Genomic DNA, 17,858 nt, shown 5'->3' with positions numbered 1-17,858 from the left:
GACACGCCTGGAGGTATATACGCAAGCGCACGCACGGAGGCACGCACGCACGCACACACAGGCTACAGTTTAATATTGCATTATGTCCAAATATTACAATATGTTTTCCAAATGTAGGCTATACTTACAAAATAAGTAGCTGTCTAGGACTTAGGATGTTGTGACAACCACACATTATTAGTGCAATGCATACAACTACAACATGTTATGTAGTTAACTTAAAATATAAATAGTTTGTGTGCACAAGAGATTACAAAATAAATGAAAAAATCATATAAATTATTTTACGCCCGAAACCAAGCCTGTTGGATCATGACCATGCAAAACCTTTGATTCCGTGTCAAAATGAATAATGAATTAATGAATGAATATTATATACTATATTTAATGAAAAATCTAAAACCTCGAAAATGAAGTTAGGTGGTTCCCTCCTGACAGCAACAATATATTTTAACCATTTACAAACCTTTTTCGGGGCATGCCATTATAGTGTGTGACGATATGTGACGATGTGGCATATTGTCCATTGTTGTGAAAACCACTGATTATAAGTAACATTTGTAATTAACATCAGAAGTGATGCTGTGACATGCCGCTAACATTGCTCAAATTGACCTTGACTCGTTATCTCTCAATCGGTAAATCAACGATCCAATCGATGCCCTCCGACGCCCCCTACAGTCGGAGGGAGATAACGCCACTCCCTCCTGCCTGGACTTCCCCCCCGCGGACTCCGTCCCCTCGTCATGTGACGCCTGCTCGCTGCACAGCACCAGCAGCACGGACAGTGAGGGCCACCGGACCCTGCAGAGGGGCCCCCGGCAGACGCACAGGGGCCCCAACACCAGCAGCAGCACCTTTGGGTGATTTTATTTTTCCATGTTATGTGCTCCTCTGTATTGAGTTTAACCCATTTTGACCTGAGATCAGATTCTAAAAATGTCTTCTACATCCTGACAGTTTTCTGAAAAAGCTATGTTTCTATGTCAGTCGTTCTTCGATTTTTGAAAAATAGCAGACCTACAAGCTCGTAGCTATGAGCTTGTAGATCTGCTATTTTTCAATAGCTAAAGCGTAACATAATGCTAACACCAAAAGGGGTTCCCGCCCAAAATGGGTTTTAAGTACCCAACAACGCTTTACATGGGGGGGAGGAGAGAACGGGGTGCATACGTTGGTTAGACATACTGACATACTATTAGTCCGACAACACCGTCGCTCCCGAAATGCATGGCAGGATAAAACGAACCCGTGGCAGGTCAAAACTAACCCGTGGCTCCTGACATGCGTGGCAGGTTAAAACTAACATGTGGCAGGTTAAAACTAACCCGTGGCAGGTCAAAACTAACCCGTGGCTCCCGACATGCACGGCAGGTTAAAACTAACCTGTGGCAGGTTAAAACTAACCCGTGGCAGGTCAAAACTAACCCGTGGCTCCCGACATGCGCGGCAGGTTAAATCTAACCTGTGGCTCCCGACATGCACGGCAGGTTAAAACTAACCTGTGGCAGGTTAAAACTAACCCGTGGCAGGTCAAAACTAACCCGTGGCTCCCGACATGCGCGGCAGGTTAAATCTAACCTGTGGCTCCCGACATGCGCGGCAGGTTAAATCTAACCTGTGGCTCCCGACATGCACGGCAGGTTAAAACTAACCTGTGGCAGGTTAAAACTAACCCGTGGCAGGTCAAAACTAACCCGTGGCTCCCGACATGCGCGGCAGGTTAAATCTAACCTGTGGCTCCCGACATGTGCGGCAGGTTAAAACTAACCCGTGGCTCCCGACATGTGCGGCAGGTTAAAACTAACCCGTGGCTTCCCGTGAGGTCATAGGATTAGGGTTTGGGTTTTGGGTATACACTATATAGGGTGTCGGGACTAATGCCTGTCGGACACGCAAAACAATCCAAGAGAGATTCCATGACCTGTGTTTGTTGCATTCTGTCTGCTCTCCATTCCAGCGACAGCACGGACGACCAGGAGCTCTCCAGTAGTTCCCCCGGCAACGAGGCCCCGTCCCTGGGCGAGGAGCCCCCCTCCCCGCCGGGCTCCTCCAGCCAGAGCTCCGAGGCCGAGCGCTGCTTCCCAGACGTTAAGCCCCCCGTCAGGAGGAAAGGCCCCGGCCTGCTGAGGAGGATGGAGAGGCTGAGACTCAGGGGCACGTCCGGCGCGCTCTACCCGGGCAGGGGTCCCCCCGGCGCGGGCCGAGCTGGGCTCGGTGCAGGGACCACCAGGCTGGTGATAAGCGGACCGGTGCTGCCGGAGGAGAGCCGCGTGGAGGAGACGGACGAGAGACTGAGGAGGTCAGAAGGAGACTGTCAAAGCACTGGTTCCCAAAACCTTTTAATAACCCGGCCGTAACCCATAAGAGAAGTTAGATATTTGCCCGGGACCGCGCATGCATGCATGCATGCATGCATGCATGCATGCAAAAAAGCAGATCTACAAAGCTCACAATGCACCGCTTCGCACTGCGTTGTGAGCTTTGTAGATCTGCTTTTTTGCACTTCTTAAACATTTTTTTTTCCTCAAATTTATCGAATTTCTTAGAAAAGTCAAAAGCAATTTGGCTGGAATGACATTTGTGATGATTCCATTGGCTGAGCACGGAATTGATTGATGTATGATGACGTATGATTATAATGGCCCCCCTCACGGCCATGGCTCAGCGGTCCAGGCACCTTGGCTGCGTGGTAATCTAGTCATGGCAGCAGTGTGCCGCGGGTTCGACACCTGATCTCAACGGCCTTTACCGCATGTCAAAAGATTAAAACTATTGCTAGAGCCAACTCTATTGTGGACTGACAGTCATACGTGATCACAAGGCTGCGGCTTTTTTAGCCACGGTTTCAATTGATATTGAAATAATTGAATTGATAATTGATATGCTGTGCCTCCAGGGTCCTACAGGGGCGACCGGACAGCCAGGCGTCCGCGTCCTCCACCTCCACCTCCACCTCCACCTCCACCTCCACCTCCACCTCCACCTCCACCTCCTCTCCGCACGCTGCCGACAGCAGCAGCAGCAACGCCAGCAGCACCAGTCCATCGGCGAGCAGCAGCGCCGTCAGCACGCCCAGCCCCGTCACCCGGGTGCGGAGGTCGGGCAAACGCTCCGCCGTCGGCACCGCCCCGAACGGCCCGGAGGAGGACAAGGGACTGGCGCTTCACTGCAGGCACACGCTGGCGGTATAAGTGCATGCTTTCATGACAACTATACAATGCTCCTGTGAGAGAGACAATAGTTTTCGGGGAGGGGTGTGTGTGAGATATGAAATGTGCGCCTATACCATAATCACAGTAATCCTAATCGTTAATCATAGTCCATCATATTCAAGGGCTTTTGCAGAGGGGAGGTGCGTGCCTGCGACTGTGACCAGCTGATGGTCGTTGACGCTCTAAGATAGCGTCTTAACACTACATTTCTAATATAAATATATTTATTAGAAGGGACCCAGACTTAAATATATGTTATCAATGAACAACTTAAGCTCCATTAAAAAATATATATTAAAAAAAGAATAGTGAAAATAGCTCACAACTTGTCAGGCCGTGACACATTGCAACTTTGTAAATCTGCTATTCTCTCGTTATTGAAATGTTCTGAACTTTCTTTCTTTTTCCCCAATTTCTTTTTTACGTTCTGAATTTCAATACATCGATGCAACGATATTTAAAAGAATACAAAATAAATAAACAAACAAACAAAACAAAACAAAACAAATAAATATAGGCTACGTCATAATGTGTATTTTTGAATACTTTACTTGAGTATACTTGAGTATATATACTTTGTCCACCACTGTCTGTAATTAAAACGCATGCATAACATGGCAGGCTTGTTTACATACACACAACAGCTTTATTGGCATGCTTTCCAGTGAGCTCAACACATTACTTTGCTCTCCAAATATTTAGCCGGGGAACTTTGTTTACCAGTGAAAATTGACCTTGTTGGCTTATTTATTCAAGGCGTCTTATAATTACTTGCCACAAAAGTGTGAAAAACACACGCACAAGGAAAACAATGAGAGTATAGGCTATTAAACTCATAATTAGCTAACTTATAAACCTCTATCTGGTTCGCAATGTGGGGTCCACGGACCACCAGGCCGTCCAAACGGGTGTGTAGTACCCCTGAGATAGTGCTGATTTTCACAGCACATTTTGATTTAGTTTTAGTCATAAGAGTTTAGCCGACTAAATCTACAGTTGATTTAGTCGACTGACATGTAATGTTGGCGGGCCTTGATGGTGTCGTAATGGCTGATTGTGATTTTACACTTGGTTGCATGCTGAAAATAGCCGATTTACAAGCTCACAACGCGTCGCAGTGCGACATGTTGTGATTATTATTAGAAAACGTCTATATAGGCTACTGACATTTTGCCCATTTGAAAATAGTCGATCTACAACCTCACAATGTGTCGCGATGGGATGCATTGTGAGCTTGTAGATCTGCTATTTTCAAAAGATGAAATTGGACCTTCTGCAGTATAATTTTACAATTGGTACTTTAAAAGTACATTTTGAAGACAATACCTCTGTACTTTTGTACTTTTACTGTTGTCACAGAGTGTTTCTACATTGCAGCACTTTTACTTACATACTTTGTACACCTCTGTTTGATTCACCTCCCACTGCAGGACCACAGACCCCAGGTCAGCAACAACAACAAAAACAACAACAACAGCGGCGGCGGCCATGACAGACTGCTGTTCCACGTACCGCGGGGACACAAACCGGGGACGTTCCCCGCCTCCCTCTCCCGCCAGACGCCCCTCCCCCTCCCCCCGCTGCACCCTGGCGTTGGTGAGTAGCGGGAAAAGTAATACTATTTTTTTTCTCAGTAAAGGTTATTCAAGTTTCAAATGTATACAGCTGCCATGTTGGGGACCAACACAGGTGTTTCAATTTGTCTGAACGGTCTGATTGGTGTATAACTAATTAATTGGTTTGCTACACCTGTTGGTCCCCAACGGTAGGTGTAGGACTACATTTGAAAATCACAAATAGTAATATTACTAATTACTAGTGTTTTGAGTAATAATGATAGTTACTTTTTCTCCCCCAAAAAATAATGAATTCAATTTTGTTACAATTGATTGTTACAATTGATACACATTTAACCAAAGTAACAGAAAAGTAATACAACATTTACTTTAGTTTTTTTGTTAATGTTTCGAAACGTATGTACTTTCATAATCGTCCATTCTTACCTCGCGCTGGTCACGCTAAAGTCTCTCTAGAAGCGTTAATATTCCAAACGAGAGGCATGTTGAAGTCAGAACTGAAGACAGAACATTGTCCTTCTGGCGGAAACCATGGAGAGCTCCCTAGATCAGGGGTTCTCAACGTTTTTGGCCGGGGACCCCCGGAAATGCTTTGGCAATGTCTCGGGACCCCCGCCCCGCCCCCTCCCGACCCCCAATATAAATTGACTGCTATAACCTTAAACCATTTTGGGCGGGAACCCCTTTTGATGTTTTAAGCATTGTTATAATTTAGCTATTGAAAAAAAGCAGATCTACAAGCTCATAGCGCGCCACCGAGTGGCGCGCTATGAACTTGTAGGTCTGCTATTTTTGAAAAATCGTGAAAATATATATATTTTTTTTTTGGAAAATATTTTGGGGACCCCCCAAAATAATTTGGCGACCCCCCGAGGGGTCGCGACCCATGGGTTGAGAACCCCTGCCCTAGATTAGGAGTTACGAGCCATTCTTTTGGAGCCGCAAACAAGGAAGTGAACGGCAGTGCGCATGCATGCACATGTCCTTAGCACAACATGGTTTCGATATAAAAGACGTATATACACGTCCTATAGCAAAAATGGTGTTAAGTAAACTAATATCACTTTTGAAAAGAGCATCGCATAAGTAATCATGCATGTTATATAATATATTGTCATGTCTTAGTAACGAGCCGAACACTGCCCGGCATCGACCACTCCTCCTCCTCCGTCAACTGGCGGACGGGCAGCTTCCACGGTTACCGCGGCCGAGGCGGTGGCGACGCCCGCCAGCAGCAGCCCCCCTACGCTGACGCAGCCGGGGACGATGATGATGATGACGATGGCGATGTGGGCGGGGCTGGGGTCGCAGCAGAAGGAGAGGCGGACCACCGTGCCAGCATCTACGACAACGTGCCGGACGACCAGCGCCCAAGTTGCCCGTTTGTGGCGCCAGGTGATGGGGAGGAGCCAGGAGGAGATGGGGAGGAGCCAGGAGGAGAGCACAGGGTGAGGCACTTTTTGGTTTGCTTTATTTCTTTATACTTTTTGCTTTTTAAACTTTTGTTTAACCAGGCAGACAAGTCACCTTTTTCCCCTTCCTAGAAATGTACTGGAGTCAAAAGTACTCCACCTCACCCCCTAGCACTCACCTCTTCAGACTCCACCTCACCCCCTAGCACTCACCTCTTCAGACTCCACCTCACCCCCTAGCACTCACCTCTTCAGACTCCACCTCACCCACTAGCACTCACCTCTTCAGACTCCACCTCACCCCCTAGCACTCATCTCTTCAGACTCCACCTCACCCCCTAGCACTCACCTCTTCAGACTCCACCTCACCCCCTAGCACTCACCTCTTCACTCCACCTCACCCCCTAGCACTCACCTCTTCACTCCACCTCACCCCCTAGCACTCATCTCTTCACTCCACCTCACCCCCTAGCACTCACCTCTTCAGACTCCACCTCACCCCCCTAGCACTCACCTCTTCAGACTCCACCTCACCCCCCTAGCACTCACCTCTTCACTCCACCTCACCCCCTAGCACTCACCTCTTCACTCCACCTCACCCCCTAGCACTCACCTCTTCAGACTCCACCTCACCCCCCTAGCACTCACCTCTTCAGACTCCACCTCACCCCCTAGCACTCACCTCTTCACTCCACCTCACCCCCTAGCACTCACCTCTTCACTCCACCTCACCCCCTAGCACTCACCTCTTCACTCCACCTCACCCCCAAGTTGTTTAGACAAAATTGTGAAAATATCAGATCTACAAGCTCACAACGCATTGCGGCATGCTGTTGTGTTGTTATTTTGAAAAATGTTTGTATTCTTTTGTAATACACAAAAAGGTAAATCCTTCTAGATTAAAAAAAGAAGAAGAAATGTAGGAAATAAAAAACAGCATATTCACCCAGTGTTTGCGAAACAGTGCGGTTCAGAGATGATGTATAAGAAACAGTGTGGTTCAGAGATGATGTATAAACAGTGCGGTTCAGAGATGATGTATAAACAGTGCGGTTCAGAGATGATGTATAAACAGTGCGGTTCAGAGATGATGTATAAGTGTAACACAGCCTCTCTGTCCCATCAGGTGGGCGCTGGTCTTCTGGACGACGGTGACCTGTTCTCCGCCCTGGACAGTGTCATGGAGAGGATCAGCCTCCTGGTGGCCTCCTGGTCCCGGGACCTTTCCGACGAATCCCCCTCCTCCCCCTCTTCCTCCTCCTCCTCCTCCCCCTCCTCCAGGGCCTCCCCCGCCCAGCAGCGCTCCTCTGCCCCGTCCCACATCCACCTGGAGGTCCAGCGTCCCGAGGTAGAGGAGGAGGAGGAGGAGGAGGGGACCGCCCCGTCACCCCCCCTGCCGCCCGAGAGGAGGTGAGAAACCACTAAGGACCCATTTACACTGGCAGCCACATCTATAGCCTGAATCAGATCTGTGCAGTGGTGGAAAGTAACTAAGTACTTTTACTTAGGTACTGTACTTAAGTACAATTTTGAGGTATTTGTACTTTACTTGAGTATTTCCAATTTCCAGTACTTTTACTTCTACTCCACCACATCTCAGAGGCAAAATTTGTACTTTTACTCCACTACAATTATTTGAAAACTTTAGTTACTAGTTACTTTGGAGGTTTTGATTAGAAAACATACATTAACCACTTCAACCCTATACATTTCGACCATTTGAAAATAGCCGATCTACAAGCTCACAATGCGTCGCAACACATTTTGAACTTGAATGGCACATTCTGCACAATGAGTACATTTGAAGCCGATACTTTTGTACTTTTACTCAAGTACATTTTCAATTTTCAATTCCGTTCTATACAAAAAGTTTCTACTTTTGGTACTTTTAAGTACATTTTTCTACCAATCATTTTATACTCAAGCACATTTTGATTACCAGACTTTTACTTGTGACCGCATGTGTCCTTGTCCTGCCACAGGCCGAGTCTCCCCTTAGCTGTGTTAACCGCATGTGTCCTTGTCCTGCCACAGGCCGAGTCTCCCCTGTGTTAACCGCATGTGTCCTTGTCCTGCCACAGGCCGAGTCTCCCCTTAGCTGTGTTAACCGCATGTGTCCTTGTCCTGCCACAGGCCGAGTCTCCCCTGTGTTAACCGCATGTGTCCTTGTCCTGCCACAGGCCGAGTCTCCCCTTAGCTGTGTTAACCGCATGTGTCCTTGTCCTGCCACAGGCCGAGTCTCCCCTTAGCTGTGTTAACCGCATGTGTCCTTGTCCTGCCACAGGCCGAGTCTCCCCTTAGCTGTGTTAACCGCATGTGTCCTTGTCCTGCCACAGGCCGAGTCTCCCCTTAGCTGTGTTAACCGCATGTGTCCTTGTCCTGCCACAGGCCGAGTCTCCCCTGCAGTGAGCGTGGTGTCTCCCATGGTCCCGGGATAGAGGGCCTGTCCGTCTCCCAAATGCACCTCCTCCAGAAACTGTCTCTGCTCAAACTCACGTCGCTCATGGACAAGTACTCCCCCTGCAGCAAGCAGGGCTGGAACTGGTGAGACCCTGTGTGTGTGTGTGTGTGTGTGTGTGTGTGTGCGTGCGCGTGCGTGCGTGCGTGCGTGAGTAGGGATCAACAAGGTGTTGGTCGGCAATTTTCGGGCTTTGCTGGGCGTTCAAGTGGATCATACAAGTTTAAGCATGTTTTTATACTGTGACATAATTTTCATATCGTCCCATTCCGAGTTGCGAGGCGCTTACAAAATGTCCGGCCTCTCCAACAGGAGGGCCAAGCAGTTAGCAAGGTATTCTGCTCAGTATCGGCTATTATAGGAAGCCGCTCAATTTGGAGGAGGCGTTGTTTCCTTTTACACATGATTCAGGTCTGCCACCGTCTGACAAGTATATGTCAACTATAGCCTACTGTATGTAACAATGTTCTGACAAGTATATGTCAACCATACTGTAGGCCTATGTAACAATGTTCTGACTTATAGGCACGTTGTACTATGTATGTGTCATGTGCCATGCGGGTGGGAGGGAATAATTATAGTATGCCCCCCCAAAACAGATCTAGAACACTGCGCCACTGACTGTGATCCCAACGTGCGTGTGTGCGTGCGTGCGTGTCCGCGTAGCATGCAGGGAGAAGGTGCAACAGGGTGAAATTGTCTGTTAGAAGTACAGTTCATCTATTATGTATCCGTGTCGAGAAACACAACAACTGCAATAATGGGTCTTCTGTTGAAAGAGTTCAGCGCTGCCCGGCAACCCTACCCCATGAGCCACTGACGCCCCGTAATCAGACAGGCAAGGCAGGCAGGCAGGCAGGCAGGCAGGCAGGCAGGCAGGCAGGCAGGCAGACAGACAGACAGACAGACAGACAGACAGACAGACAGACAGACAGACAGACAGACAGACAGACAGACAGACAGACAGAGGCTGACTCTGATTGCAAAGTGTCTATAGATCTGCATATCGTCACTATACTTCGTACGGCCAATCGTATAATGTGCACTATAGAGCTTGTAGATCTACCATTTTCACTACGTTTGGAAAGAAAGGGCTCAGGTGATTGCAGGTTCATTCCTTTTTTTTTTTTTTTTATTTTTTTTTTTTGCGGCTTACGCCTTTTATTGGTTTTTGAAGGGACAGACAGTAGGCTGACAGGAAACGGGAGAGAGATGGGGGAAGACATGCAGTAAAGGCCGTGTCGGGCTCGGGAGTCGAACCCGCGGCACACTGCGACTGGATTACCAGTCGGGTGCCCAGACGGTTACGCCACCGCCTGGGCCTGCAGGTTCATTCCTAATGTACAGTAGACCACTTTTTTTCTTTACCGTCCTTGGAACGCGGTTGAGTCAAAAGTCGCGCCTATATACGACTTTCACAATACTTTGTGGAAGACAAAAAGTATATCCAAAAAATGCAAATACTCAAGTAAAGTATACATACGGTATAGTAATATTTTGTATTTAATTGTACCGAAAATGTGCTTTGTTACTGCCGTGTCCACCACTGAGATACTGTTACTGTAGCATTGTGGCAATTAGTCAATAAAACATATGGATACTCTCTCTCTCTCTCTCTCTCTCTCTCAGGACGGTGCCCAAGTCTCCGAGGAAGGTCAAGGGGTCGGAGGTGAAAGGTCGCCGGGTGTTTGGGGTCCCCCTGCTGCTCAGCGCTCAGAGGACAGGAGACCCTCTCCCTCCCAGCATCCTCAGAGCGCTGCTCTACCTCCGAAACCACTGTCTGGACCAGGTACACAAACCATGCAACTGTATTTATACTGTATGGCATTCAACATTAGAACATGGGTTAACCCTAGCCAGAACATGCTTTTCTGGTTGCCTTTATTATAGGCTTTGTAAACAAGCTTGCGCATATACAGTATGACAAATAACGAGCATAATCGTCAATTATGTGTGATCAAATTTACCAAAAAATACAAAACGTTCAAATATGGATAGAGGAGGGTTCTGTCTGACAGTAATCAATACATATAGGTTCCTCTCAGTGTAGATTTGACAGCATTTTTTTTTTATTATTATTTTTTGAATAAATTCCATTCGCGGGCTGTGATTGTGTTGACATGCCTGATTTATACTGTGTGCTGAAAATAGCCGATGTACAAGCTTGAAGCTCACAAGTGTGAGCTTGTAGATTGGTGACAGCTGCACACAACCAAACATAAAACTTAATTCTACTGGATCTCTTCTATACTCTCGTCCCTCCCTTAACATTTCTGTCTGGGGGGCACGGTGGCACATTTGTTAGTGCTGTCGCCTCACAGCTAGAAGGTCCTGGGTTCGATTCCCGCTGGGGACGCCGTGGGTGCTGGGGGCGTGCTCTCTCCTCCGCGTCATCAGTGCCCATACCCGAGGCGGGGGTTGGCGAAAGGGCCCCTTTGTGTGGAGTTTGCATGTTCTCCTAGTGTCTCCTAGGGTATAGGTACCCTCACAAAAAACATGCAGTAATCCTGGTCTCTAAACTGTATACCTCCCCCTGGCCAGCCGGGGCGCCTGATGGAGGGGAAAAGAACTGGTCGGAATAACGTGCTATGTCCGGCCTGGGAAACTCTCCCCTGTCAGGTGAAAAGAAGCAGCTTGGACTCCTCATGCATTGAAGGAGGTATGAGGTCAGTCCGCTGCCCTCCCCAGGTTGGCAGAGGAAGTGTAGCGCCCAGGATTACATTAGATAATTGACACTGGGTGAAAAACGAGTTAAAAAATTGTGGGATAAAAATAAACATTTCTGTCTAGTTTTTATTAGCCTCCCCCTTGCTAGACAACATTTTCTGCCAGCGGGGATGAAAATATTTCAAGGGGGAGGAGGGGTTTACCAGGCTAATATTTACTAGTCATAGTTTTAGTCGTCATAACTTAGTTTTTTATCAGCTTGCAGAGCTGGTCAATGATCAGACTTTCTCGTCTAGTCATGTGGTCTAGTAGCCATGTATAAGTGGTGAGATTTTCATGATTGGCTGGCCTCTAAGCCAATGGGAGACTCGCCCTATACAGCCAATGGGACACTAAGCCTCTCTCCCCACCACCGCACCTGAGCCCCTCTAAGGTACAATGTGGAATGGAATGCAAGCTGATACATAAGTGGAAATATCTACAAGCTTTTAGATCGGCTATTAGTGCATTGAAGAAGGTCAGTAGACCGAAAGCTTGCTAATTAAATACATTGATTGTGCGCAGATCTGAGTGCGCAGAGCTTCCCTTTATTTTTCTCATGTTCCCTTTGTGGCTCCAGCACCTCACTTAAGTTTTTTCAGCGGATGAGCGGTGGTTCTTTTTACATTAGATCGGCTATTAGTACAACATGGAAACGATCATGGCGGTGATTGCTTACGTCTCTCTCTCTCTCGCCCAGGTGGGTCTCTTCCGTAAATCGGGGGTGAAGTCTCGTATCCAGTACCTGAGGGAGGCGGTGGAGACGGACCCGGAGGGCGTGCGCTTGGAGGGCCAGTCGGCGTTCGACGTGGCCGACATGGTGAAGCAGTACTTCAGGGACCTGCCTGAGCCTCTGTTCTCCAGCCGGCTGCGGGAGTCCTTCCTGCACATATACCAGTGTAAGCCAGTGGTTCCCACATAAGTTTTCACGTCAAGGACCCCCGAAATGGGCCCAGGCGGTGGCGTAACCGTCTGGGCACCCGACTGGTAATCCAGTCGCAGTGTGCCGCGGGTTCGACTCCCGAGCCCGACACGGCATTTACTGCATGTCTTCCCCCATCTCTCTCCCGTTTCCTGTCAGCCTACTGTCTGTCCCTTCAAAAACCAATAAAAGGCGTAAGCCGCAAAAAAAAAAAGGACCCCCGAAATGATACTCATTAGCCCGCGGACCCCCCCATTTGAAAAGATATGCCAGGGACCCCCCATAAGAGAAGGTTTTTACGGCACTAGCATGTGATTCTCAACCAGTTTAATTTCAAGGACCCCCCTGGTTTGACCTGAATTAGGCTACGGTCCATAATTTAATGGCATTTCTATCTCTGGGAGGATGTACTGTATATTGTAAAATCAAAGTTAATTTAACTCTGAGAGTGTACAAATGTATACGTGCATTTGTACACTCTCGGAGTTACAGACCCATAAGGGACCATTTGGTTCCTAATTATCATTTAGCATGGGGACCCCCTGGAACTCTCTCAAGTACCCCTAGGGGTCCCCGGGCCCCACTTTGGGAACCACTGGTGTAAGCCATAGAGTTCTATATAGAGAAACTATATAGAACAGCTACTCAATGGAAGTAGCTCAGTGGCGTTTGAAGCATATAGATATTTAAAAAAATCACACCCGTGTGAACTGAGTGGTGTAAGGTTTTATATAGCATGATCAGCTGTGGTCTGACGTAATGAAATCACACCCGGGTGAACTGAGTGACCACTTTCCTAGATCTAGGCTATTGAGTTCAGCAAGGTATTATATAGCCTGATCAGCTCTGATCAGTAAGGTATTATATACCCTGATCAGCTCTGATCTGACGTAATAAAATCACACCTGGATGTGATTTCACAACTGGCTTTTTTTGTGCAGAGAAAATGACCACGGTTGCTACGGTCATCCAGTTCACCCGGGTGTGATTTAATTACGTCAGAAATTATTTTGAACATAGCAACCATGGTCATTTTTTTATGCACACAAAAGCCAGTTGTAGGAGTGGTTTACACCACTCAAAAATAGATGACTCATTGGCCACTGCGGTTCGTTGGAGCGATGTGTGTTGAAGGAGGGGTGGAAGAATTTACACTGGGGAGAGGAAGTACGCCGGAAGTGTGGAAGGCACGTTACGTCACGCGGCTGCCACTCAAGTGATTACTGGCCCCCCTACGCACCCCGCACCAACCTTAATCCGGTCATTTTAACGCACCCCTCACCATCCTTAATCCAGTCGGACCAATGCTATGTCTAACCAATGCTATGTCTAACCAAAGTATGCCTCCCCCCACGGTTGTCCAGAACCGCCCCAAAAAAGGCCTCTGCCCGGGCTCTGGACATCGCCCCCTGCCCAGGGTCCAGTTATGGAGCAGGCCTGTTCTGACATCATTCTAACGTCTGCATAGACTCCATGTTTGGGCATGCCTGATAAAGAACTCCATATATGGGCATAAAAAGGGACACAGACATAATATCTGGGTGGGGCATCAATTTCCAACTTGCATCATTCCAAGTAGGCCAGTGCCCAACGGGCAGCGCTGTAGAGGCTCCAACGGGCACCGCTCTAGTACCATAAATAAGCCGATTTTTCTATTCTTCAGCCATAAATATATCAATGATCTTTAAACATTTTAAAACTTCTGAAATGGGACATTCTGCATAATGAGCTTTTACTTTTGGTACTTTAAGTATACTTTGATGCCAACACTTTTTTTTAATACTTTTCCTCAAATAAATCTTGAATACCAGCCTTTTCACTTGTAAACAGAGTATATTGCACTATTAATGCTTGTACTCACGTAACAACATGTTGAGTGCCTCTTCCATCAGCACTGCTCCACCGCCGGGACCCAAACTAAAAGAAAGTAGAACTCGGTGAGCTCCCGGTTGAACATTTGCAGCCGTTTGCTTTCAGAAACATTGAAGACAAATCCATGTCATGTGGAGGAGAAGAGCAGACAGCACACGTTACAGACATTAATGATGTAGCAGCCTGGCCTTTGAAGGCCTGCAGTGTTTTCACCCTGCACGTGCTATAATATGATACACCAGCTGAATACAATTATACACTCGTTGAGGTAGAGGGAGACAAAAAAAAAAAGCAAGTCTACACTACAGCACTGTTTCCCACACACTGGGTCCCGTTAATTCTTTTTCGTTTCCTATTTTTTGTTTTAAATCATCGTTTCAAAACATTGAACTTAGCTAACTCGAGCGCCCAAGTTAGCCAGAGAGAGAGAGAGAGAGAGAGAGAGAGCTCAAGTTAGAAACTTGAGAGCTTAAGTTAGAAACGCTCAAGTTACTAACTCAAGCGCTCTAGTTAGTTGAGTTAACTAACTTGAGTGCTCAAGTTTCTAACCGAGTGGAATAGTGAGCTGACAACACTAGCGTTGACTCCCATTGTAACAATGGAATGCGGAAGTGCTCATTCTATCTCAATGGGATAGTTCCAATGTTTGGAACTATAGCCCATTGCGGCGAGATCAAAGCGTGTCGCCACTCTGTTACTATTCCACTCAGGTTTCTAACTTGAGCTCTCGAGTTATAGCTTTTCCCCCTCTCTCTCTCTCTCTGTCCCTCTCTCTCAATGGCCACTCCGGGGCTCCGGGCGTACATACACACCGAATGAACGGAATTAATCTGCAGTCTAGTATTGTTCTATCAATCTACCGCAGTTCGCCAAACAGATGCTGCAGTAGATTTTTAAAAGAAGAAGAAATATGAGGGAATAGCACTTACAGTATTGATACTGAAGGTAAATATTGCTGTTGTGTGAAAAACATGTATCGTCCGATACCGATGCGTTTGCTGATTAATCTCCCCATCACTACTTTTTTGGAAACAATACTGCGAAAAGGGTTTAACCCATTTTGGGGCGGGAACCCCTTTTGGTGTTAGCATTATGTTATGCTTTAGCTATTGAAAAAAATAGCAGATCTACAAGGTCATAGCGCGCCACCGAGTGGCGCGCTACAAGCTTGTAGGTCTGCTATTTTTGAAAAATCGAACGACTGACATGGAAACATAGCTTTTTCAGAAAACTGTCAGGATGTAGAAGACATTTGTAGAATCTGATCACAGGTCAAAATGGGTTAATCCACCATTTGTGGACGGCTCGACCCCACTTCGACCCATGCAGGGAATATCACGGTACGGAAGCTCATCTCGGAGCTAAAGCATACAGCAGCGTATAGATACTGAGGTCCCAGTATGGACGTTGTCAAGACCAGGCCTTCATTTCTTTTCCGCTCCGATCTGCGCAGACTTCCCCAAAGACCAGCAGCTGGCGGCGTGCCAGGCGGCCATCCTGCTGCTCCCGGACGAGCGCCGCGAGGCCCTGCGAACGCTGCTGCTCTTCCTGGCCGACGTGGCGGCCTGCGTGCAGCACAACCAGATGACCCCCACCAACCTGGCCGTGTGCCTGGCGCCCTCGCTGTTCCACCTCGGCATGCTCAGCAGCCGAGACCCCCACCACCCCCCCCACCACCACCACCAGCACCACGCGCAGCCCAGGTAAAGAGACTTAGATATCAAAGGGCGCTTCGGCCCCTGCCCTTTTAGCCTATACCCGTCTGTAAAACAACTGCCCTCTCCAGACCACGAATGCAGCATTTATACCCCCCCCTCCCTCCTTTCCATGCCATACGGGAAGGCAGCATTCAGGAACTAATTTGTTTCCAAATCCATGCCGTATATACACCGCATCTCCAGTAAAGAGTGCAGGGGGTTTGCGCCCCGAAAAGAGCTGATCTACAAGCTCTCAACGAGTCGCAGCGCGACACGTTGTGGGCTTGTAGATCTGCCGTTTTGGGCCAAAAGTGCCCTCTTATGGGATTTCAGCCCCTGCCTCTCTAACACTCTCTGCACGTGCCTGCAACTCAGCATGCTCAGCAGCAGAGACCACCACCATGCGCAGCCCCAGAGCCATAGAGTAAAGACATGCTCAGCAGCAGAGACCACCACCATGCACAGCCCTATAGAGCCATAGAGTAAAGACATGCTCAGCAGCAGAGACCACCACCATGCGCAGCCCCAGAGCTATAGAGTAAAGACATGCTCAGCAGCAGAGACCACCACCATGCGCAGCCCCAGAGCTATAGAGTAAAGACATGCTCAGCAGCAGAGACCACCACCATGCACAGCCCTATAGAGCTATAGAGTAACGACATGCTCAGCAGCAGAGACCACCACCATGCGCAGCCCCAGAGCTATAGAGTAAAGACATGCTCAGCAGCAGAGACCACCACCATGCGCAGCCCTATAGAGCCATAGAGTAAAGACATGCTCAGCAGCAGAGACCACCACCATGCGCAGCCCCAGAGCCATAGAGTAAAGACATGCTCAGCAGCAGAGACCACCACCATGCGCAGCCCCAGAGCTATAGAGTAAAGACATGCTCAGCAGCAGAGACCACCACCATGCGCAGCCCCAGAGCCATAGAGTAAAGACATGCTCAGCAGCAGAGACCACCACCATGCGCAGCCCCAGAGCCATAGAGTAAAGACATGCTCAGCAGCAGAGACCACCACCATGCGCAGCCCCAGAGCTATAGAGTAAAGACATGCTCAGCAGCAGAGACCACCACCATGCGCAGCCCCAGAGCCATAGAGTAAAGACATGCTCAGCAGCAGAGACCACCACCATGCGCAGCCCCAGAGCCATAGAGTAAAGACATTCTCAGCAGCAGAGACCACCACCATGCGCAGCCCCAGAGCCATAGAGTAAAGACAGAGTTACGACAACATCACGGGGCCAGTCCAATTATGGCGGCTCTTCTACACTTCTGTTGGCGAAGAGCTGCATTGCGAAGAGTGACAATGTCCAATGACCGGAAGTTGGCACAGCCCAGCTTTAATGATCTTAAATCCCTTTATTTTAGATCATTTTTTTAAGTAATAGTACAGCATACACAATACAGAGACTTTAGTTGTCACTGTACACATGCCTAAAATTGCTGGTATTTGCGCCGCCCAGGTCCCGCCTTCGTTGAAAACTATTTATTTCAAACTCTAGCTTGTCGCTCTCCAGGGCTGCATGGATGAACAGCGCTCGAGTGCTGCTCTGCCCCCTCAATGTCGTAACTCTGTCTTAATCTAAGGCTCTGGCACAGCCCAGGTAAATTAAGACGCACGCCGCGGCGTCTCATTAGCGTTCCTGTTTAGCAATGGTGTAAAGTACCGGTAACTAAGTAGGTCTACACATAATTAAAGGGCCACTTCACCCCTTTAGCAACCAGATATTATTAGACAATAAACACTTTCCTGCTGGCTTTTATGTGGGTAATATGTGTTTTTAGATATTTTAGTATGTCAAAGTGTCTGCGATGTCATGGACACTGGTGTCACTTCCTTCCTGGACTACAATTCCCATAATGCTTTGGTGCACTGCTCCTCCTTGTGGAGAGGGGGAGGGCTGTTTTACTGAGTCAACATGTATAGTCACTTTGTGCTCACAAGTACGCACGCACGCTCATTTGGACAGGAAACGAGTTTATTGGAGGGGGGGG

At 48.0% G+C, this 17,858-nt stretch overlaps 1 protein-coding gene across 1 annotated transcript in view; it reads left to right on the top strand.

The window, feature by feature from the left end:
• Positions 1-410: 410 nt before the first annotated feature.
• LOC306928864 (rho GTPase-activating protein 7-like) overlaps positions 411-17,858 on the top strand; it is a gene marked incomplete at its 5' end in the record, with an annotated part of 31,586 nt that continues 14,138 nt past the window's right edge. The window contains 11 exons of the mRNA XM_079509138.1: positions 411-437; positions 682-863; positions 1,961-2,302; positions 2,900-3,188; positions 4,646-4,811; positions 5,918-6,240; positions 7,331-7,614; positions 8,593-8,748; positions 10,292-10,451; positions 12,069-12,267; positions 15,616-15,865. Coding sequence (XP_079365264.1) covers positions 411-437; positions 682-863; positions 1,961-2,302; positions 2,900-3,188; positions 4,646-4,811; positions 5,918-6,240; positions 7,331-7,614; positions 8,593-8,748; positions 10,292-10,451; positions 12,069-12,267; positions 15,616-15,865 — 2,378 coding nt within the window. The remainder of the gene's footprint in view (positions 438-681; positions 864-1,960; positions 2,303-2,899; positions 3,189-4,645; positions 4,812-5,917; positions 6,241-7,330; positions 7,615-8,592; positions 8,749-10,291; positions 10,452-12,068; positions 12,268-15,615; positions 15,866-17,858) is intronic.

Source organism: Electrona antarctica, assembly GCF_951216825.1.
Source record: "Electrona antarctica genome assembly, chromosome: 8".
Taxonomy (NCBI): Eukaryota; Metazoa; Chordata; class Actinopteri; order Myctophiformes; family Myctophidae; genus Electrona; species Electrona antarctica.
This window is presented reverse-complemented; position numbering and strand designations above follow the sequence as displayed.